Source organism: Camelus ferus, chromosome X (assembly GCF_009834535.1).
Source record: "Camelus ferus isolate YT-003-E chromosome X, BCGSAC_Cfer_1.0, whole genome shotgun sequence".
In the NCBI taxonomy this organism is placed as follows: Eukaryota; Metazoa; Chordata; class Mammalia; order Artiodactyla; family Camelidae; genus Camelus; species Camelus ferus.
Window position 1 is genome coordinate 76,886,628 of NC_045732.1, and position 23,764 is coordinate 76,910,391.

The window sequence follows — 23,764 nt, forward strand, 5'->3', positions numbered from 1 at the left end:
GTCTGTATTTTAACAAAATCCCATAGGTAAATGATATGAATTTCCAATTGAAAACCACTGGCCTAGAATACACTGTATTTAAATTTTAAAAAGTAAAATTGCAACTAAGATAACATTTTAAAAATAATTGAAATTATGACATAACATTGTGCTGTTGTTGTCTAAATAATCAGGCAAGGCAGCACCAGGACTCTGAGAAATAGAAACATATGGCAGTAAGGGCACTGACAAATCTCTAAGAATTTTACCTAATTAACATTTTACCCATCAAAATTTAATTTAGGAAAGGCTCACCATTATTACTATTATTATTATTGGGTTTGACAATGCTTCCCATGCAATTTACACAATATTAAAAAACCCAATTATTTTTAGCACCTCTTTTATTATAAGATGAAAGAATAAATAAATCCTTTGGGCCTTCTTGGAAATCCCAGTGTCAGTATTAGGTGTGAAAGATATCTCAGATTTGATTTGGGGAAGGCAAAATGTCAAATGTTATAAGGAGGTTTGAATGTTTGATTAAATAAGATTATGGGACAGTGAGAAATAATACTTGGTTATCTATTGAGTCAAAGTGACAAAAAATTTAAGGTAATTATAGGAGGTAACATGATTGTAAAGACTCTTAGCTCCTTTAAAATTAAAAAGCCTTTAAAAAATAATTGAGGACATGGAAAAGTCAACAGAAAGGATAGGACATCAGTTTAATAAGACATGAAAGCTTTGCCTTTTAGACAGATTACTCAAGAGGAAATAAATACCATTTATAACCTTTTATTAAGAGCAGACCAATGATCCAATAAGATTTTGTTACTTTTAACAAAGAGAAAGCCAAGTTTTAGATTTGCATCAGTATATTTGATGCTAGAACTCTTTTCAAAAAAATTTATACAGTCTCATTAAATTAAAGTCAATTTTGACTACAACAAATAACACTTCTGTGAACGTTTTATAACTTTAAAAATATCCATTTACATTTCATTTTACATGTTTCTGAACCACTAGTTATTTTAATTTAGGGCAAAACTATTCTCTTTTTCCTTAACAAAAACATATTTGCATACCTGGCATACAAAGTTGTTTCCCTTTGCCATTATTACTTTTAGAAGTCTCTTTTATACATATTGCTTATAATTTTAACTGAGTAATTTCTCTCTTATAGAGAAAACTAAGAGATCATTTTGAACTGTCTGTCATATACCAACATTTTGTAGCAAACTAGTAAATCTTATGAATGTATGTCTCATAAAACTTGATAGTTACATACTTTTTGTAGTATAGTTTTTCAGTGTGGACAAATGAACACATTAACAGATCCAAATGTAGCCTCTCTGTGCTATAAAAAATGAGCAAAAAGTATATAAACTTAAGATTAGGGTTAGTAATTAATGTTTCGGTATTTTATCTTACTTAGAAATGATCTCTGTATTTACTGAATATCTATGAGTTGATTTAATTTTGCCTAAGTCTAAGGTTTTAAATTGCAAAAAAGATTTTGGAACCTGTCTTTAAGCTGATGTATTATAAAACACAATTGCCAAGTACGCTCAACTTGAATATGAAGATTAAAGCTTCCTACTAATATTTTTATAGGAGGCTTTTAATTTTTTTTCTCCTGATACACAATCTTCTGGAGACTGTAGACTAAATTGTGGGTTGGAGACCAAGGAGAAACCAAACAGCCAGTTAGGGTTATCTCCAAGGCTCATCTACCTGGACAGAATATCCAGAGCATTTCCAATTAGGTTTTTCAGGCTAGTATTGTTGCATTTGCGCTCCCTGGTACCCTGGAGAGCCCCCAGTGGAGGCAGGGACCTAAAGGGCAACATACTGGTCTTAGACACATGAAGGAAGAGAGGTCTTTCGGCACAGATAGTTTGGGATATTGTGGAGCAATAGTAGTTTCTGTGGAGGGTTGACTGGGAGAAGGAAGTGAAGAAGTTAGAAGTGTGAGTGCACACAGCTCTTTCAAGAAGCTTGGCTGTTGTAGGGGGTTGAGAAGCCCCGGGATTGGGGATGGGGTGTTTTAAGTTAGGAAAGGCCTTTTTGTTTATTTTAAAGGGGCCATTTAAATGATGAGCCCTAGCTTCTGCTTGCACCCTACTTCCATTCACAGATGTAGATTTAGTGATGGGCAGTGTAGCAGCAGCTATGTGATCAGATTTGAGCTGCAGGGAGTGGGGTTGAAATTACATCCTGAGTGCCATTAATGAGATGCAAGCAGATGTTCAACCCCAGCCTTTTCATCTGTTAAAAAAAAAAAAAGAATGAAAATGCTACTGCTTCGTAATAATAACTGTGACTACTTCTTAATAAAAAAGACAAGTAGGTCCTAGCTGTTATAAGCAAAGTGGCCAGAAGAGTACGCATGCGCTTGCCTGTCCCGGACTCATGAGCGCTTGCCTTTGGCGTTGTGCGCCTGCGCCAGCCGCCATTTCCTGCAGTCGTGTGCTGGGAACGTGGTGTCCTCCGGGAATTGGGACCATCAATAAAGAAAATGGCTGCCCTGGGCGAGCTTGGCCTTGGCAGGGCTTCTTCTGGACCTTGCCCGTAGCGGCCGCCAGATGGCGTGCGAGGATAACAAGTGGGTTGGACCACAACTCTCAGGTCTTTTCTGGAGCCTTTGAGTTTTCATGGCCCTTCCCCCTTCGCTGTAGGATCACCAGTCCGTTTGAGAATGTAGCGATCCGTGACGATTCTCTTCCACCTCCGTCGCCCCCACCCAGCGCGCCAAGGCAGCCTGGGGGAGAAGCCCCCTGCCAAAGAGCTGCGTCCCTGCTGGGCTTTCGTGCACGGGCCTTCCGAGCACCACGGCCTGGGGAAAAGACAGATTAAGTGGGACTGGGAAGGTTTGGAGAAAGGAGGGTTGGCAGCAGGAAGAGGGGGACAGAAATGCTGCTGTTTCCACCTAGAAAGAGACAGTTTTTTTAAAAACTTGTTGAAGTAATCAGGGTGTTCTTGGGGACTGCCTTTGTTGGTGGGAGGGGAGCAGCAGTCCTGAGGAGAAGACGAACTCTCTCCGAGCTGAGGGCCCTGCCAGACTCCTCTCTATCCTGCCCCCCACCCCCACCCCCACCCCGGGACAGGAGCCTGCTGTGGCCATGGGAGGGGATATTTGTGTGCAGTGGGTGAGCAAGGGCTGGTCCCACGGCACTCGCTCCATAAGGGTGCTCGTTCTTCCTCAGCTCCTTGGCAGGTTTTGAGGAGAAGAATGTGGTCACCAAGGTGGTAGAGGCCTGGCAGGGGAGGCCTGGAGCCCTGAGAGATGGCCAGGGAGAAGCAGCTGCACCCACCCAGCCATCTGCAGACCCCAGCACCCCAGAGCAGCAGAGCAGCCCTGGAAAACCTGCACAGCTCCTGGAACTGGACAGCCAAGCCAGCAGGTAAGGACTATGTTGTGCTGGGCTCCTGCCTGCCACACCGGACTTTTGTCAGGGGCCACGACCCAGGACAAAATTTAACACAGTAGACGTGCTACTTATCTTCTGCAGGTGTGGTTGCCTAGGAGCCTGTGGGATGCTGACTAGCAATGGGTATGCCAGGGGTAGGTCCCCACCGGCTTCACTTTGGAGCCATAGCATCAAATCTGTTAGAGGAAACCTGGTGCAAAGAAAGTGTCAAGAACCATGTTATCTGGTAGCCACTTGGAGCGTGAAGACCTGGGTTGAGAGAGGGGCATGGGGTACCTTTGCCATTCGTGGAGATGGAAGGTCTCTGAGAAAGGTGTTCCCTGGTGTGGATAAACTCTCCCACTGCCATAGCCACCAGGGTGGTCTTGCATGGCAAGATTTGCGTGCTCCCTTAGCTCCCCAGACATCTTTCCCGAAAGTGGCGATGAGTTTGGGGATAACCAAGTGCCACTAGCCATGACCCAGAGGTGATGTATAAGTCTCTCATGAGCCAGTGGTAGGTAGCCACCATATATGCATTGAACAAGATGGCCAGCCCCGCCTCCTGACCCAGGAAGCACACAATGAATAAATACCATAGTAGCAACACCACAGTAGTAACCATTGGTATTTGCTGTGTGCTGAGAATATGCAGGCACTGTTCTTGTGCTTTATATGGACTTACTCAGTTCTTATACCACCACTGTGGAGGAGGTACTGGCATCATCTCTGTTCTACACGTGAGAAATTGACGTGGGGGGAGGTTGAATAGTTTGCCAATAGTCATCCAGCTAGACAGTGACCTAACAGGAATTAGAACCCAGACAGCCCAAAGCCTGTATTGCTGATCACCGTGCTACATCTGCTGCTTCTCTGTTTTTAAGAAGCTCAGAAAAGAAGGCTATCTGCTGTTCTGATGGAGGGAGGCCAGGGCAGGGAGTGTTGTAGCTACGGTGGTTGTGGAAACCTTTTCTGCTGAAAAGGGGGAGTTCAGTTGAGACCTGAAATACAAGGAGGAGCCAGCCTGGCAGAGAACCAAAGAGGAAGCTCAGGCAGACAGAGCAGCAGAGCACATATGGAAGCCATGGAGGAAGAGGAAGTCAGGGAGAAGGGACTGAAAGAAGGGTCCTGTGGTTGGAAGGTAGGAGGTGAGGTGATTGGGGGATAGGAGACTAGGTGGGCAGGACCAGGGCCAGGGCCAGGGCCAAACCTTGTAAACTAGAGGTAGGAGGGAGGTGGGACAGTCCCTGATGATGAACGGGGAGCCCTGCCATTGGAGGTCTCCCATTCCTCACATTGCAGCCCTGGAGGGGTCCCCATGGGATGTTTGATCCTTGCCTCATCAGCTCTGCTGACCCCTTGACTACTGTGCTGGCTGTGGGTCAGAGGATGCCCGACACTTGCAAGTTGTTCCATCAGAAGTGGATGCTATTTCCTTCCTCTTCTAGTCAGTTCTCTTCACACCGTCTGGTTCTCTGTTTTCTTGTCCATCTGTCTTTCCAGGTTCTCACGAGGCTCCCTCGCAGCCAGCCCACCTCCTCCAGTCCCCATGGTGCATTCCTGTGTCCTAGAGTGACATAGGAATAGGCACATGGTGACTGGGCACATTGAGGCAAGGCACCTCACTCAGTCTGGGGTCAGAGGGCAGGTACTCTGGAAGGGCTTCCCAGAGGAGAAAGTGGTGTCACATGCAAAGGCGTGAGAGAGGTCAGGTACACACAGCATGGTCTGCGAAGATGAGGCTGGGGAGCTAGGCAGGTGCCAGATTGTGATTGTTTTCTACCCTCCCCACCCCTCCCCACTCTGAACTAGTTGAGGGGCTGGGCACTGGATTTTCTGGCAGAGGGGTAATATCCCTTGGCTGGGTGGATGCAGCCACCTCTGGAAGATGATCTGAGTTGCGCCATGTTGGAGAGAAGCCAAAATTAACCCAGGGCTAAGGCTGCTGAACAGGGAGCAAGCATGAGACAAATGGGAGGCAAATGGGACAAATGGGGGAGAGTCAGTAACGGAACCCAAAAGAACGCCCTGAAGTGTGGTGGAGGTGCGGAAAAAGCAGGCGTCTTCCAGAGTGAGGTACACCCAGATCTCTTCCCTGCCTGAGCTAGTCTGCCCCTCTCTCCCTCAGCCTTCTGTTCTCCAGAGAGTTCACTGGAGGATGGGGGTGGGGGGCTCATTGCAGGGAGGGGCTGCCCTGTCCACTGAAGTGGTGAGTGGGGCTATGTCTGCCAAGTCCTTGGAGCCTCATGTGAGTCATAGGCCAAGGCTCTTGGCTGCAGGGGCGGTTCTGGGCACACGCTGGAAGTGCTCTTGCCGCTGACTTATAGTGTGACTTGGGTCACCTAGCCTGGGTTTTCCCATCTGTAAAATGAATGCTTCTACCCATTGATCTCAGGAGCCTCAAAGAACAAAAGCTGTGATTTTCAAGAGTTGTTGAAAAAATGTCAGCATGCTTTTAAGCCACAGTCTTGGGATTAGCCCCTAAAAACCCTGTTTGACCCTGGAAGACATCAGCTCTCAGTGGTGACACACTTGCCCCTCCCTTCACTTCTTTCAGGGTGAGAAACCCCTCAAGCTGTATGGTCACTGTTGCCACCACTGCCACCTCTGAGCAGCCTGATGTTTACATCCCAGCGTCTCCAAGTGAATTGGACTCCAAGTCAACCAGGTAAGAAGATATTCTCTGGGCTGTTTCCTTCCTGGAGCTAAAGGACTTGGCTTTGTCTTATGTTGCTTCCCTGACATTAGCTCTAGTGCCTCCTCCAAATCCCAGCAGCCTGTTGGTCAAGCTGCCACAAAGTGCAGCCTCAGTTCCTCTGACATGAACTGCTGTCTGTGGGCCTTTCTAGGTCTCTGCTGTCCTTGAGACCTTGCTGATATCTCCTGGGGAACACGCCTGGGTCTCTGTCTGTCTCACATTATGTGTTGTGAGGAGAGGCGCGTACCCACTGCCTCACCTGCACTCCTGGCTTCACCTGCCATCTTAGAGCGTAGGAAGGGAGCCATCGCAAGGAGGCTGAGTGAGGGGTGTGTGTGTGTGGGGGGGGAGATCAGAGGAGCTGGAGTGCACAGCATGGAAATAGGGCCAAAGTTGGGTCTGTGGTGAGCTCAGCATGAAGTAAACCTTGTATCCAATGTCGCCAGGGGCCTCTCCAGGGTGACATGACTTCTAGACCTCTGGAGCTCCAGGAGTGAGAAGGGAGGGGTTAGACTGCTGATGGAGATTCGCACAGAGCTTGTGAGGACCAGCAGTCTAGGACTGAGGCTTAGAGGCTATCTTGGTCTCGGGCAGAAGGGAAAGAAAACGTGGTCAGAGAGGAAGATGGAAAGTCCACTGGACTGAAGTGTTGGGGGATGCGGTGCCTACTGTGGTGTTGAGATCTGCAGAAAGGAGGGTAGCCTCTTTCTAGCACTCTCAGATCTGCACACAGTGGGCTGAACTCATGGGCTTTGATTTCAGCCTGAGGCCACTGTGGGCTCAGCAGCCTGGCAGCTTCCATTTGCTGGTTTCATTGCCCCAAAGTAGTGGCTAGAACCCAGCAGCACCTCTGCCTTCCCACAAGCTCCTTCACTTCCTTCAATCCAAATGGGGGGGTCCTCCCTGTTCTGGACCCCTCCTTTAGCCTAGGCCCAGTCCCCTGGAATCTTCCAATATACTTCTGTCTGGCTATGCTCTTTCTGCAGCAAAGGGATTGTCTGCGTGAAAGAGTACATGAATGCTGGGGAGCGCTCTTCTGGGACGCTGCTGTCTTCACTCTACAACAGGTGAGAGTGAGCCCCAGATCCCTCCGTGCCATGGCCTTCTCCTGCCAGGCCCTGTTTTGTCCTCATTCCTGCATCATCAAGGGCTTGACCCAGACTAGCTTCTGTATTGAACAGATAGATGATTTAATTGTTCATAGACATGCTTTATGCCTTTCCAGCTATTCTGACTTGCTGTCTTTGGGTTCCCCCTTTATCATTAATTCATCCCACACTCTACTTCCAGCACCATCCATCTCTGCCTGTCTTTGTTTCTTTGTCTCTTCTGTGAAATCCTGAGAGCATCGCTGCTGACAGAGCTTAGAGCTCATCTAGTTAATGCCATCCCATTCCAGAACTCAGGGCTCCTCTCTTCAGCTCCCATGCTCATCCCAGCATGCCATGTTGCCTCACTTGAAAACATATTTGACTGCAGGTCCTGATATCAGTCATCACTTTTCACTCATCATCTCTTTGCTTCCTTCCTGATGCCACATTGAAGGGTACCTCCATGCCACCTCAGTTAAAAAGTAACCCATGCTAAGACAGTGTCCTCCTGGGAATTTTTTTTATCACACATCGCCCCACTGCTAGGGTTAGGATTGTAGTGACAGAGAGGAGCATCCTGGCCTTATTTCTGGATTGGGCCTCTGGGGATTCCAGACCAGCTTTCACTGCTGCTGTGCAGTGATGAGCATGGGTGTAGGGGTCAACTTCAAGTCCCGGTTCAACCCCCATTTGTTAGGTTATTTTGGACAAGATGCCCACCCTTTCTGAGCCTCAGTTTCTTCATGTGTAATTCCTTAGAATGGTTTTTCATAATGACTATTTTGAGATATAATTCAAATATCATAAAATTCATTCTTTAAGGTGTATGGTCCAGTAGTTTTTAGTACATTTGCAATCATTACCACTACCCAATTCCAGAACATTTTTATCACCCAAAAGGAAGCCCCAGACACATTAGCAGCTCCCTCCACCACCAGTCACAGCCCCTGGCCGCTAATGATCTGTTTTTTGTCTCTGTAGTTTTATTCAGGGAGGTTTTTGGAAAACCTCCAGCACTCCCAGTTCCACCATTCTGTTACATTTAATTCTGACAATTAAATTTATTTTAAAATTGAATTTAACATTCAAAGGATTACAACTTATGAAAAGCTAGTACTTTCTTTAATTATACAGTGAGTATTGTGTAGTCCAGTATGTTTTCCACTTTTGCTCTACCTCCCAGGAAGCTTAGAGATTAGCTCAATGCTCAGAAGAAATCAGAAGCTGGGCTGAAATTCTAGCTCCCCTTGCTCTGAGCATGGCCCTGAGGACAGTCAGCCTTGGCTCATCACAGAGTTCCTGTGAGAATGGCAGCTTCACTAAAGCACGTTCCAAAGTTTCTACCTAGTTGCCTTTCCTTGGCAATAGTTTATTTTAATCATTAGGTTTTATTGTAAAAAGTCATACTATGGAAAAATGAAAATGCAAAAAGGAAAAAAAACCTCACTCCTAATCCAACCTTGTAACCTAAGCGCAGATGTGTTGCAATGTTTCCTTCTTTTTTTCCCCTGTTTCTTTCTTTTTCACTTTTTTTTGTTCCCATTCCTAGTGTCTGATTTCTGCTGTGAGTGGGCTCCTGGTGACTATTATATTATAACCCAGGCACATATGTGGGGAGAAAAGCCACGGCCCCTTCCCCCTGGTCAGTGAGACTCAGGGTTCTCCTGGTACACACGGTCTCAAGAATCCTAGCCACCCACCTTGTCATCTTTCTCACCACGGCACATCTTCTTTGTCCCCCTTGCAAGGGCTTCTCTCTGAGAGAATTATGCCTCCTTGGCACCAAGTTAAAGATTCTTCTGCCATTTAGCATAACAGATGATGGCTGGTCGTGCAGAGTCATGTCTCAGCTTGTGACCACAAGGTTAATCAGAAAAGCACTCTGCGTTCATGACCGTGGTAGTGATCTGGCTCCCATTCTCTGCCCTCCCCTCTCCCACCACACTCCCGTTGCAGCGTTGGCAGCATTGAGGACTCATGCAACATGGAGAAGAAACTCCCGTCTGAGAGGTAGGTCTGCTGCATCACCGGGAAGTCCGCAGAGCTACAGAGGAGAAACAGCTGAGGGAGATCTACACGCTAAGCCCCTTTGCTTTTGTGTGCTGCTTTGCTGCTTCTGATCCATTTCTGGATCTGATGTGTCTCACCACAGCAAGAGTGCTGCTTCCCTTATCAGGGTGTCACACTTGTGGCAACTAAAGCCTTTGAATCCAGCTAAGGTCAGAGGGTGAACACAGTGAGTTAGCAGTGGAGGCAGCCCTAAATCCCACGGCTCTGACTACTCCCAGGTAAGGGATGTTTCTACTCTGCCATCTAACTGTGAGTTGCAACTGGTGGTGGTAAAATACGAGGGAGGACCAGGCCTGTGATGAGGACAGGAGTCTTTAGCAACACTGTCAAGAGACTGAGCCCTGGGACAGCAGGACAGATAGGAACTTTCAGCGAGTTCTGTCCGAGGAAGAAAAGCAGGGGTGGCTCCAGGAACAAAGGCAGGGATACTGGACCTGGTGAGATACTTAACCTAGAATTCGGTATCTAGGACTTCCGTATGAGATTCCCCCCAGCAGGCTCTGCAGCCAGGCTGACTTTGTGATAGCCCCTGGAGTATCACAGGGGCAGCATGGGTCCAGGGCTGTAGGGTCTGAGAGGCAGGACTCAGTGGTCCTAGGCATGAAGAGTAGGGCCATCAGGACAGGAAGCCCAGTCTACTCCTATAGGAGAAGATGTGGGTCTTCCTGTTCTAGAGGGAATAGCCTCGCACCCAGATATGCTAGTCAGGGGGACAGGGAGACGCAAGCTGCCTGGAATGAGAATCACAGCAAGATGTCCATATCTATGACAGAGAGTAGGGTGAAGATACATGGCTGATTTCTAGAAACAATGTGAAGGTCTCTAGTGGACTGAGGTCCGGTCTGGCCCAAGGCTATGCGACCAGTTGCACAGAAAAAGGTGGTGGGCTAGGAGTCCTAGGAGCAAACCTGAGCTGTGTCAAACCAGAGGGTCTGGCTGCATCACATCAGTAGTCTGCATGCCAGCCTGACCACAGATTCTTATTTTTTATTTCATAGAACAACTGGTGGGATCTGTACTTACTGCAACCGGGAGATCGGAGACTCTCCAAAGATTACCCTAGAACATCTTGGCATCTGCTGCCATGACTACTGTTTTAAGGTAAGGAAGAGAAGAGGGGTGCTGCTGCTGAGAGCATCATCCACATCTAGGGGGCGTTGATGGCTTCAGAGAATGTGGACAGGGCTCCATCTCAGAGGCTTTGCAGATCTGGGAGCTGAATGAGCTTCCAAGTCCAAGGGAGTTAATGAGTGTTGACAATTCTCTGTCCTTAGTACCATGGAGAGACAAAAACAGTTTTCTGGAGAAATACTGTTCCCACCAGAGGGCCAAGCGCAAAGGCTTTGGGGCAGGAGCATGGAGTATTCTAGCTCACCTGGGTGAAATGGCATGAGTGAGGGGTGAGTGGTAGGAGATAAACTCCCAGAGCTGGCTAAGAGCTTGCTCGTGTAGGCCTTGCAGGACACAGAGAGACTTGGAATTTTATTCTAAATGCAATTGAAACCTAGTAGAGGGTTTGGGCAGGGGAGTGACTAGGTCTGATTCGTGGTTTTTAAAGAATCCCTAGTCTGCTAGGCAGAGAAGAGACTGCAGAGGGGCAAGAATGAAAAAAGGGAGATCAATTAGGAAAGTGTTGCAGTTGATCAAGCTGGAGAAATGAGTCACTCGATGTGGAAGCTGGCAGTTGAGGTGTCAAGATGGTGGCTGGATTGGGGATGATGTTTGAAAATAGAGGAAGGGTCTCCAGAGGAGGCAGCAAAGTAACACGGAGTGCCCCAAGTGACACAGTTTCTCAGAAGGCTGCAGTGGTCACCCTGTCAGTGGTTGCTGAGAGATCAAATAGGACAAAACCTGAGAATTGACCACTGAATTCTGCAGCATGGAAGCCATCAGTGACCTCAGTAGTGGCAGTTTTGGTGGAGTGATTGGGATAGAAGCTTGACTGGAATGGACTCCTCATAACAGAACAGGACTCGGGGAAGTAGAAAGAGTGAGTCTGGGAGACTCTCCTGAGGGATTGGCTTCATAAGGGAGCCGAGCAAGCTAACGGTAGGGCAGAGGTGCTAAGCATTGGTTTATGATCTGGAGAGGTACAGTAGATATAGCAAACCAATGATACAGGAGAAAGAGAGGCTGATGGTGACCGTGATGTACTTCTGTAGCTGAGAAAGATGGGTGCCAGTTGACACATGGCAGGGATAGGAAAGGCCGAATACGTGGTCACACACAGGAGATGCATCTGTTTTCTTAGTCAATAAAAAATAGAATGCTCTTCGAGCGACAGGTGGGGAAGGAGTGTTGGACATTTGAGGAGAAAGGGGCAGGTGTGACATACTGTCTCAGACCCAGGGCAGGGGACGGGTAGATGGGCCAAAAGGAAGTGTAGGCCATGCAGAGCCCATTTAACAGGGCTTGTTAACACACAGAGTACTGGGCCCCAACCCAGTTTCTGACTCACTAGGTCTGCATGAGACCTGAGAATCGACGTGTAACAAGTTTCCAGCTGGGGCTGCCGTTCCACCTAAAGTCTGGCCAGAGCAGTGACCAAGGCAGAGAAGGGCCCAGAACATTGGAGGAATGGACAAAAGGCCAGGTGGCGGGAACTCCTCCATCTGCGTGGATCCAGAATTTTCAGGAGCAGTGGTAGAGAGGGACTGTGACATGTGGTTTGACAAAGAACATTCTGTTTTCCTGATTCCTGGGCTTACATGAAAAATCCTAGAAGACTTTGTCAACTTTCGGTTATATATCGAATTACTTAATTATACTTATGTACCTAAGTATACTTATATCCTTAACTAACAGAGCAAAATTACGGAAGTCTGAGACCTAAGCAACTCTTGGCACATTTGGTCTCACAGGGCCAAGTGTTGGGGAGAGGGTATGGTTGGTGTGGGTTTTCAGGGGGCTTTATGAGGGAGGTGGGTCTGGAGTCGGAGGCAAGGAGTTACACAGGGGATTTTTCAGGTGGCTGAGCAGGTCTCTATCGTGTGTGCAGAGGAAACAGGGATGAGGAGGAGAGCACAGGGGGAGGCAGCACGGAAGGGCCGGCATTGTAACCTTGCCTGACTGGGGCTCACGTAGGGGCTGGGGAACTCGGAGTTGTGGCAAAATAGTGAGGCCTGGTATTCCTGGGGAATTCTTAGAATGCAGGTAGGGTGCCTGAGAGCTGCCACCATGGGCCATGAACACAGAGGTGAAGAGGAGATTTTTTTCTAAGATCACAGAGCTGCTCAGAAGCAAGGGTCGAAATCCCAGTTCTGATATCAGAGCCAATGTTATCCCAGCTACACTCTGCAGCCTCCCAGGAAAGGTCATCCCATTGCTCAGGCTTATATGTATAAACTAGTCTGTCACTACCTTTAATTGTTGCCTTTGTTAGATTGACATAACATTTCAAAATACTAGTTTGTATTATTACACTTAGGAATACACAGAGCACATTTTTTTATTGAAGTACAGCTGGTTTACAATGTTGTGTTTATTTTTGGTATACAGCATAGTGATTAATTTATACAAATATATTACTTTTCCCTATTTTTCATTAGAGGCCATTACAAGGTATTGAATATAGTCCCCTGTGCTATATATACGGTAGGACCTTGTTGTTTGTCTAAGAGAGGACACTTGTGGGCACAGCATCATAACAACCCTTTAGGGTCTGTGTTCTCCTCAGTGTAAGGCACGTTGCAAGGCCCGATCATTGTCTTGGTTTTTTTCTGTGTTTCCAGAGGTGACCCCCTAAATAGATCATCATTAGTTGGCTAAGTTGAGGTTCAAGTCCTGATCCACAGTAGCTAAAACGACAGAAGGCTGATTAATTTACACTGAAGAATAAAATGGCCAGGAGACAAGAACTGAAAAATGGAAGACAGAGTCATCAGAGAGAGGTGCTTGGCGAGAATGAGCAGAGGGAGCTAAGGATCCTAGCAGCTGTTCGCCTCTTTCAGCCGGGAGCTGGAAGGCTTACCCCAGGGGGGTGCTGCAGACCCAGCCATAAGGGGACTCTTGGGCTCCTCTTATTTGAGACTGTGTGCAGGCCACCTTGTGCTGGCCCCTAGTACAAGGGGGGTCTGCTGCAGATGGCAAGATGCTCTCATCCTTCAGGCGTTTGCCAGGGAGGCAGCTTTGAGAAGCATGAAGTCAGAGAAACTGGACTGCTGAGGTAGCCTTCCCTTTCATTGTGCCCTCATATACCTTACTTTGAACTTTAAATATCACAGTTAATGTCCCCCAGCCCTCCTATAACAGCAATGACCTTGCCATTTACTGAGCAGTTACTTTACGTCTCCCCCAGACTGAGCACTTTACATGAACTACCTTGCTAAATCTTTCTGATAACCTGCCAGTGTGCCCATTTTATAGATGAGGAAATGGAGGCTCAGCCTCAGTAACTCACCCAAGCTCACCCAGTTAATAAGTCATGGATTTGGGGCTCAAACCCAGGCTCAATTCTGAAACCTGGGCTCCTAACCACTGTGTGATCATTCTGCCTGTTAGGTTTTTGTTTTTAGTTTTATTTAGTTTGGGCTTTGTCTCTGTTTTCTGCCATTTTTTTGGTCTACTTCAAAGTCTACTCATTTATATTACTTTACTCGTATGTTGACCTCTAGCTTGTTTTTCTTTCAGTGTGGGATTTGCAGTAAACCGATGGGTGAGCTTCTGGATCAGATCTTCATTCACCGTGACACCATTCACTGTGGGAAATGCTATGAGAAGCTCTTCTAGGTGGGTGCTGGCACCCCAAGGTCCAAGCAACGAGGAAACTTACTAGGGTGAAGAAGTGTACCCTGGTCTCTCCCTGAATCTCAACCTGGGACACTGCTATCTCTCTCAGCCTTTCTGTTCAGAGGACCCCAAGTCCTTGTGTCACTATGCCCTGTGGTACTTTGAAGTCTTAGATGGCACAGATAAAGACCCTCCTCATGGACAGTTCCAAGTTGTGGGAATCATAATCTCTTCCTCTCAAGAAGTGCCTTCCATGCAGCACCTCAGCTACACCCTAGGATGCCAGCCAGGCCTTTGTTGTTAGCCTTAGAAAGGAAAAGGACATGGGGAGACACCTAGGTAGTGGGTGGCAGAATCAGGACCTCAACCTGATCCTCGGTCAGGACTTCGGCTTCAGGTCCAGAAGTCTCTGCCACAGTCCCTTGGACCACCTCTACCACTGCTTGTATAGCATCAGATCAGGACTCCACAGCCAAGGTATTCAGTAAAACAATGTATGGGGGACCAGCGACAGGTAAAGTCCAAGATAAGTGTGTATGTGTGGGAAGGGATGGTGCTGTCCTGGAGCAGGCCTGACCAGGAAGGGCTGCTTGGTCAGCCTCTTGGCCACATTGTCAACTCTGCCTGAAAATAAGTTTGCATGCTAAAAGCCTACAGAATTGACCCCAGTGTCCGAGCTTTGTGGTGCCTGGTGATCCTGACAGCCCCTCTTCCTTAGCGCCTCCCCCAGCTATGAACACAGAGCAGAATATCTCCCTTGAAGTCAGTGGGAATGGGTAGCAACCAGGCTCTCCACCAGCTACAAGCCCGTTCTGCCTCTTCTCCAGAAGACACCTTGACCTGGACTGTTACTCCTGATGCCTCACCCTCCCCAAGAGCCTCTGACTGGTCATTGGGTTGGGTGTGCATTTCCAGTCTCATGGATACTTCTACTTTCTTTTGCTTCTTCAGGCTGAGAAGAAGCTGATGACTCCTGGACAGTTACTCCGAGTAGCTGGCTCTTCTTCCGTCACTTCCCCCTCCTCCATTTGATTTCTCCATGCTTTTGTCCTTCTTGAGTTGAACTTGCTTACATCCAGTAGCGTATCTTAATGATGCTATGATAATTACTTGTGCGTATAGCTTTTTATAGCTTAGAAAGCACTTCGCACCCATGATCTTGCTTCAGGCTCAAGCAAAGAATTCCATCTTGGCTTCCCTAGGACACGGTGGCTTCCTGATGAGTTGAGGTGGCGTGACATGATAGGCCTGTGCAGGAGCATGGGGTTCAGTGTGTCCTGACTCTTGGGACAGAGAACAGATCACATTCTGGTTCACAGTTCTGAGTGTACCTTTGGGACTTAAGAGCAGTAGGAGACACCCTGAAGCTTCTGAAGGGCCAGGCTGAAGACTGTTGACGATCCCTGGTGGGTAAATTATAGACATTGACTGCTAGGGATTGACATAGGCTAATGTTTAGCTTGTTTATTTTTTAAACTTTCCATATACTTTTATGGGTAGCTAGCTGCTTTTCATTGAGTTATATGGCAGGTTTTAATTACCTCCTCCTACCTAGCTTTCAGTACAGTTGACTTTTTTCCTACAGGCATGTGGGCATATATTAGAAAGTTTGCACATTAGGTTTAAATTCTATAGATGTGATTCTTAGGTGGCTGCTGACCAAAGGGACATCTGTGGCTGAATCTTGACAGCTAATTAGTACCTTTGCCCTCAATTTCCTATCCCTAAGCTTTATACAGAAATCTCCTAAAGTAGATTTTAGGATGTATAGAGTCCAGCAGGATCAAGAAGGGAGAAAATTAGCTAATGTTTCTTGAGGCCTTACTACATAACCAGGCATTATCACAAAGTGATGACATTAATCTGCATACTAATTTTGTGCAGAGGCTGTTCGTGTCCCCATTTGGCAGGTGAGGATGTTGAGGCTCAGAGAGGTGATCACTGCATTGTATAGAGCCATTGCTGTCTCTCTCCAGAGCCCATGCACTCTCCAGCAACAGTAACCACAGTTATGAGCATTGATTGAGTGCTGAGTATATGCCAAGCACTGTGTGGAGGTTACATAATCCTCCCAGGAACACTGCCCTCCTCAGGCCTTCCCTGAGGCCCACTTTTACAAAGAGGAGAAGGTGCGAAATTGCCCTCCTCCTGTGGGCATCCTGGGTCCCCATAAAATACTACAAGTGTCAGCCCCCCCACCTCTCTTTTCCGTGAAAATGCTTCTGAAATAAATTGCTCTCTGCTGGGAAGAGATTTGACTCATAGACCTTCCCAAAGAGGAGCTTGTCAGCCCATGGAAAGCTCCAGTGGGCTAGCTGATTGGAGCACATAGCCTTAAATGGCCTCCTGTTTTCCAGTCTAGACTCTGTCACAAGCTACTGGCAACCTCTGGGGCCCCAGGTACTTGAAACAGAAAAACCTGTTGGCCAGCTGGACAGATGTAGGCCCATTCATGCAGTCAGCTGATGCTCTGCTCAGGTTCATCTGGGCTCCTCTGCCTTTGGGACCAGCATCACTGTGTAAGTTTTTCTCAGAAGAAACTGAGAGTTTTTGTGATGAAACATGAGGGCCTTTTGTCTTGATTTAATTAGAAGATGTCTCTCCTTCTCTCTCCAGTTTCTGAGTCCTATGCAATTAATTGGCTGGTGGCTTCTTCTTGCCAAATGATCAGAGAGGAACATTCCATGTATTTGCCTAGATGTGCATCACAGTTTCTGTGGAGAGGAAAAGTGGTACAATATGCAACGTGCCAACACTAAATATGAGCTGGTCTTCCTCAAGACTAGCCCTCAGCGTGGGACTTGGCACATGGTAGGGACTGATGCTTACATGCTGAGTGAATGAGTGAAAGGGAAAGAAAGGTAGCTCCTTTGGGTGGGAGGTGCCTTCCATGAGTGCCTACCTGATGGAGTGCAGGATAAAGAGGTCCAAGATAGGCTGGCTTCCCCACTTTCAAGATACATTCTACCTTTGAGGGACTTTTAGACCCAATATGCAAGATACTGATTTCAATCCAAAACAACCTCTTTCATGTTTAAGAAAGCACAGAATTCTGTAGACTTAAGGAAAAGAGGTGGTTGCATTACATGTTTGCTGCTTTTTAATCGCCTATCATTTAAAATCAGCCTTGCTTAACCCACATTAATGTACACAATTACAATAAATCTTAAGATATTTCATGTGTCAATGTTAAGGTTTCCTTTTTTAAATGTAATAACTTGGTGTATTTGATGGTGTGATTTATTTTCTCCTATTACTTGAAGCCATTCTCTCTACAAAAATAAAAGCTTTAAGAAGTATCAAATCTAAAGAGAAAAAAAAGTAGCATGATCTAGAAACTGTGGATGTACAAGGAGTGTGGAACTCTAGACCTGTCAGATCTTAGTGAAGAATATTTTATTCTTTTGGGCCCATCCTCCCTTTCATTATTGCAGCTTGGCCGCCTTGTCCTTGTTGAACACTTGAAATGACCAGGAGCTTAGGTCCTTACAAGCCCATTCTGTCAGTGGAAATGCATTCTTGAGTTACAACATGTTTCCCTTTAACTATCACACCTGAAATAGATAAAGAGGTTTATTGAGTTCTCTCTCTGTCAACTCTTCTCCCATGTAAAGACCCCTGGTCCCATCAACTCTTCTTTGACAGTAATTCTGAATACACACCTCTTAAACACCCTCCTCAAAGGTGCTCCCCCATCACACCCAAATCCATTCCAGCAGATGTATATCAATAGGCAAGACTTTCACCTTTCTCATTAAGTCCAGTGTCCCAGGCTGTCAGAATTTTGTTGAATAGTCATTCTACCTATCAAGCAATCCATGCTTCTGAGTTTTGTATCTGAAAATATAATTTACATGCCATCTATGTCTTGATCCAGCCTAGGGCCAAAAAGGGTGATCAAGAATTCAGTCGAAAGGTAGAAAACACGACAGAGAGATCCCTCCACTACTGAGCACGGACATTGGGACCCAGTACTCAATAGGCATTGAACTAGTGTCCCCGTAGCTGCTTTCTCACTGCAACCTTAGCCGCCATCTTGGCTATATGAGTACCATTAGGAAAGGAAGAAGTTTTACCAGTTCGAAAGACAAGGACTATTACAGCAACTCCTAACCAGATATTTCTAGGATTCTCTGTTGATAACAGTATGTAACACAAAGACCTAAAAGAAAAGTAAGGTAGTGTTATTTTGAAAAATCACTTAGCAGAGCAGGTTCCCACCAAGCAGGTTGATCCCAGTACTCAGCCTCCCCTATTCCTCTTCCTTCAGAGATCCACACCTGTGCGGGCCCCTCACCCCATGCGTTCCCACATGATGTCCCCCAGGGACTCTGCTCATGAATGTATTCCACCTGTGAATTTCTACAGAACGCTTTCCTCTTAGAATGTTTCTCTGCACAGTATCTTCGCCCTATGAAGTTCCCAAGGGAGAAAAGCTTCCACCAGGAGACTCAATGCTGGTTACATTGAGTTGGAACTTGAGACTGCCACCTGGTCAGTTGAGGCATTTCTTGCCACTGAACCAATGAAGAAGAGGGTTCTTTTACCAGCTGGCTGACTGCTCTTAATGCTTGAGAGGGGAAAAGGGTTGCTGTTAAACAGTGGAGGCAGGAAGGACCATATCTGGAACTTAGGAGATCAATGTTCTGGGAGTATCTCTGTGTTCCCATGTCCAATAATACACAGTAATGGAAGACTGTAATGACTCATGCAGGCAAGACCACTAAGGGATCAGATTGGTTAAGAAAGAAGGTTTGTATCTTCCCACCAGGTAAACAACCACAACCAGCAAGATTAGGTCATAGGGAACTGAAATTCTAGTGGAAGAAGGAAGTCACAAATACTGACCGTGACCTTGTGGCCAGCTGCAAATCGAAGAGCTATAGAAGCTATACTGACCCAATATTCTTATTTCTCCCATTTCAAAATCCTATGTTAAAATTGTGAGTGGTGCTTAATCTTATAATCTAACCTATTGATCAAGTATATCAAAGCATAATTATGACAGAACTAGACATCCCCCAGAGAATGAGAGGGTATCAAATGGGACTTTTGACATCGCCCCTCCTTGGAGAAGGTGAAGGCATATTCCCCTATACGAGATATGGTTGCATCATGCTTGATCACTTTGAAGAAAAATGTGAATAGAAGTATTGTGGATGGTGAGTGTTCAAAGAGGTGGGCCATCCTGTACTGGCTGTTAGCAACCAGGCAGCATCTCTGCCCCTTTGCACACTTTCTCCTTGATACTGAGGGATAACCCTAGGAACTGCATGTCCCAGAATCCCTCATCAGGTGCTTCTGGGCTCAATTCCCCAGCTACTAGAGTACTCTAGAGGAGAAGTCCTTACTCTCTGGCAGCAGCACTGGGCATTATAGGTTGTCAGAAAGAGGGCACACATGGGATTTTTTCCCAGTGGCTTCTGGGAAACCTCCTGAGAATCACCCAGCACCGTCCTGCAGGCAGCTGGGACCACTAGGAGCTTTTTCCTCATGCAACACCAGCAGTCTTCACTGCTCCAGCCTTCTACTGCTTGTGTAAGCCACTGACTCCCTGTTCTCAACCCGGCCTGCTTGGGAAAGAGTGGCACTGGTTTCCTGACGGGCTCCTCCATGAACACTGCCTCCATCCAGCCTTCTGTACAGCACGCCCTGCCTGTGAATGGCCTCTGCACCGTGCACTCTGCCTGCGAGTGCTTCCTACTGTGCCTTCTGTGCCATGAAATGTCCCTGCTCAGGCCCTCCTTACTGTGCTCCTTCTGCACAGTGCTGTTCCCCGGGAGCAACTTGTGTGCCAGGCCCGTTACCTAACAGCACCTACAGGACTCCTTTCCCTCTGAACACCCTCTAAACACTGATCCCTGCTCGTGAGTGCTGCCCATGTCCCCCTACCCCTAGAAAGATGGCTGCAGCATGGCCGGATTACAAAGAAGCACGAGGACAGTTTTGAGGGTGATGTATATGTTCACTATTTTAATGGGGCGATCAGTCCACAGATATATACATGTGTCAAAACTAATAAAAATGAACTCTTTAAATATGTGCAGTTTCTTGTGTGTTAAATATATCTCAATAAAGCTGTTGAAATATGAATATGCTCTCTGTCATTATGGATTACTTTATATTTTAAAGAGTTTTATATAAGTGGAATCACACAGTATGCACTCTTTGACGGAGTGATGGAAACATTCTAAATTTTGATTGGGATGGTGATTATATAGATGTATACATTTGTCAAAACTCATCAGACTGTACACTTAAACAGGGTGTGCTTTATTGTATATTAAATCTTGTTAAGTAAAAAACAAATACACACTTAGTAAGGAGAGACTTTTATTCAGAAGAATTATGGAAAGAGGGAAAATGGTCTATTGCCATAGAGGGAGCGGGGCTTTTGCAGTAGGGAGAATGCTGTGATCATCAATTCTGCAAGCATCTGAAAAGTTAGGGGGAAAGTTGTTCTTTTATAAAGAAGAGTAAGCAAGGTTAGAAAGAATCAGATGTGGAGAAGAGGGATAAAAGGGTGGCACGACTGCACAGCAGATGAGAGAGTATTTTGCCCTGAAGCCAGCCTATTTGCGGGAGGGGCTGTCTGCTGACTCAGGCTGGGGATGGGCCAAAGTCCAGGGTCCTGGAGGAAGGAGAGAAACAGAACCAAAATTTGATTAAAAGCATCATTGGTACAAAACAATTTAGCTAATCATTTATGAGGTAAAGAATCAGAGTTTGGATGGTCTGTGTCTGGCTTTGTCATAGGAAATAAGAGGGTCATCCCTTAGTGTTATCTAAGTCCTCTGCGGGAAGAGTTTTTTCTGCAGTGAGCCACTTCCCAGAACACAAAGCAAGGGGGATTTCTTTGCTGCTTTCCTGGTTCACAGGGCTCAGGTAAAATTCAACATTGTCAGTTTCTCCTTTTGTTCAAGGCAAACTGACATTCATTCCTTGCTGAACAGTTTAGAGGGGTCATTGATCTGAGTGGGGCAAAGCAGGGTATAAAAAATAGTCTCCTAAGGACTCTTGGAGGCATCCCTCCTGCAAAATCAGCAGACCCATCGGTTGAGAGGTGATGCCAAGGGACAGTTATTTTAGTGTCAGACATCTTAAAAGAGGGATGCCTCTCATATAAAAGCAGGCATGACTGTCCTTACTGACCCAGTCAGTGACTTGTTCTAGAGAAATGTGACTCCTGCCTGGTCTGCTAGGGTCATAAATCCTTTGAAGTATATATAGCAAGTCATGGGCCTTTAACTCTCAGTGCTTCTTCAGATTCCGGGAGGAAAGGCCAGCTTCGAGGCAACTTAGAGTCTTGATAAGGATTAAGCAGTCAGGTTTTAGGTCTCTGTGGTGCCAAATCAGGAGGGAGAGAGACAAATGAGAAATGTTAGTTTGGAAGGTTGTAATCAGATATTGAAAGGAACTAGAACAAGTGGAAATTCGTTACAGGTTGACAACGTGTGCAAGATTACAGGATTCAGTCCAATTTACAAATTGTTACATGGTAACCTGTGAAGTCTATAAAGAGGGGCAAAGTAGCTGAAAGCATAAGCAGTATTCCAAATAAACCCACAGTCACCCTTTAGGAGCACAGTCAGTCCTATATAGCTGATTCTTGTTCTGCTGTCTTGGGTCAGCCGTCTGATGAACCCATCAGCTTCTTCACTAGAGTTCTGGAAATTCTGGCTCAGTCCAGTGAGTGGTAGAATCTCAAAGTTATTTAAGTCATGGCATCAGAAGCTTGTTCCTCACAACATATTGGCATAGTACTTTCCAGGGGTGTCTGAGACAGTCCTTTTTTCTTGAAGATGAAGCATACCGGCCTGTAGCTGATTACAAGCCCTTTCATGGAAGCTTCAGTGCACAAGAGACTTAAAATACCCATACTTAAAGATCTGATTAGAGTTCATCACAAAAATAATGCAATTGACAAGGAAATTTAGTGGTTGCTGCAGCATGCAACATTTCCAGGAAAACTGCAGTTATGACTGATAACACTATACTGTTTAATATCAGCCAAAGCAGCATCGATACATCACAGACCATGAGGGCACTGGCAAATCCTGAATTACTTCTTACAATTTCTGAAACATTTATATTATATTCATATTTTACCCACACAAATTAAAACTAGGGAAGGTTAGCCATCTATTCTGATTTGATAAAGCCGCCCATGAAACTCGACATATCAAATTAGCCTAATTATATGTAGCACCTCTGTTTTTATAAAGTGAAATCTCTTTTGTGATTTTCCAGGATCCCTCTTGGAAAACACAAATAAAACTTGAGACCAAGGATATATCACTAAGGATTTGAGTGTGGAAGGTAAAATTAAGAAGTTGTCAGAAGCTTTGAATATTTCTTTAAATAAGATGATAGCTCAGCGAGAAACACTACTTGTCTATCTACTTTACCAAAGTGACAAAATATTTTAAAAGTAAATAGAGGAGGCAACGCAATTATAAAGAACCTTAGTTCTTTCAAAAGTGAGACTTGGTTCTCAAGTAATTAAGGCTATAATAAAGTGAACATAAAGCAAAGAAAATTATTCTGGTAAGAAAGAATCCTTGCTTTCTAGGCAGATTACTCAAGAAGCAAAGAAAAGCTTTTCATTAACTCTTATTGAGAGCACACCAATAATCTAAGAAACATGTCACCTTATTAACAGAGAAAACGAAATTCTAGTTTTGCATCAGTGTGCTATTTGATATTATAGCTCATCTTTAAAACCTTATAAATAAAGCCATTGAACTTTAACTACCATTGACCACAAGAAATAAAATCCCTTTTCTGAGAACCACATCCATCCAGGTTTTGTCCTACACATTCATCTTTCTCATTCTGGAACAACCAGTCATTTTACTTTCGGACAAAATTATTCTTTTTCTTTAACAAAAACGCATTCTGCATACCTTCTATACTTTATTTAGTCTAAATCTAAGGTTTATTTTTTCTCAAAGTCTACGGTTTTCAGTTACCAAAAGATCTTGGAAAGTATCTTTAAGGCTGATGTACTACACATGGAATATAATTACTATTGAAATAAAGTTTTGTGAGAATGAGTTCCCTTTCATTAATTTCTGAGAATTTTGAGTATTCAATTTATAAAAGCACTTAATTATCTCTAAACCAATAATAATGGAGCTCCTTGGGGTGATTTTATAATCTCATTTGGTAATACCATCAGGGGTAGGAAATGTTACGTACACATATGGGCACACAAAAACATGCATATAAAATAAATAAAAGTCCCGGGGAAGTAATAGACAGCATGGACACTATACTTAATAATAGTGTACTATATTGTATATTTGGAAGTTGTTGAGAGAGGAGATTTTAAAAATTCTCATCGCAAGGGAAAAAAAAAAAACTATGTGTGGCGATAGATGTCAAATAGACTTATTACGGTGGTTATTTTGCAACATATACAAATATCATTAAGTTGTACACTTGAAACCAATATATGTTTTTAGAGGTGTTTCTTAACCTCCACTTTTCTAGGATCACAGTCAGAACACGTCTTCCCATGGTATCACCCTCTGTGACAGCTCGTGATACCTGTAATGCCAGGGGGCTGAGTGGGGGCTTGTGAGAGTCCTCAGGTAAAAGTAGGTAGGGTAGGTAGACCCCTACTTGGGGTCTGCGACTTTCTGGCAGCAGCAGGTAAGCGCTTTTGCTTGGCACAGGAACCGGAGTGATTAACCGGCCTCTCAATAGTTCCTTCTAATTAAGGAAGGCGTATTCAGGTCTGTGCTCCCCTTCCCAGACGTAGCGCGTATCTGTGCTCAAAG

At 45.5% G+C, this 23,764-nt stretch overlaps 1 protein-coding gene across 23 annotated transcripts in view; it reads left to right on the top strand.

Annotated features, from left to right (window-relative positions):
• ZNF185 (zinc finger protein 185 with LIM domain) overlaps window positions 1-17,166 on the top strand; it is a 60,221-nt gene extending 43,055 nt beyond the window's left edge. For 22 of the 23 annotated variants that reach the window (XM_032476009.1, XM_032476022.1, XM_032476015.1 and 19 more), the window contains 7 exons: window positions 3,189-3,386; window positions 5,950-6,060; window positions 7,077-7,157; window positions 9,138-9,191; window positions 10,250-10,352; window positions 13,881-13,979; window positions 14,931-17,166. In XM_032476009.1, coding sequence (XP_032331900.1) covers window positions 3,189-3,386; window positions 5,950-6,060; window positions 7,077-7,157; window positions 9,138-9,191; window positions 10,250-10,352; window positions 13,881-13,979 — 646 coding nt within the window. In that variant the 3' untranslated portion in view covers window positions 14,931-17,166. The remainder of the gene's footprint in view (window positions 1-3,188; window positions 3,387-5,949; window positions 6,061-7,076; window positions 7,158-9,137; window positions 9,192-10,249; window positions 10,353-13,880; window positions 13,980-14,930) is intronic. The other variant, XM_032476011.1, reaches the window with a different exon arrangement.
• The last annotated feature ends 6,598 nt before the right edge of the window (window positions 17,167-23,764 follow it).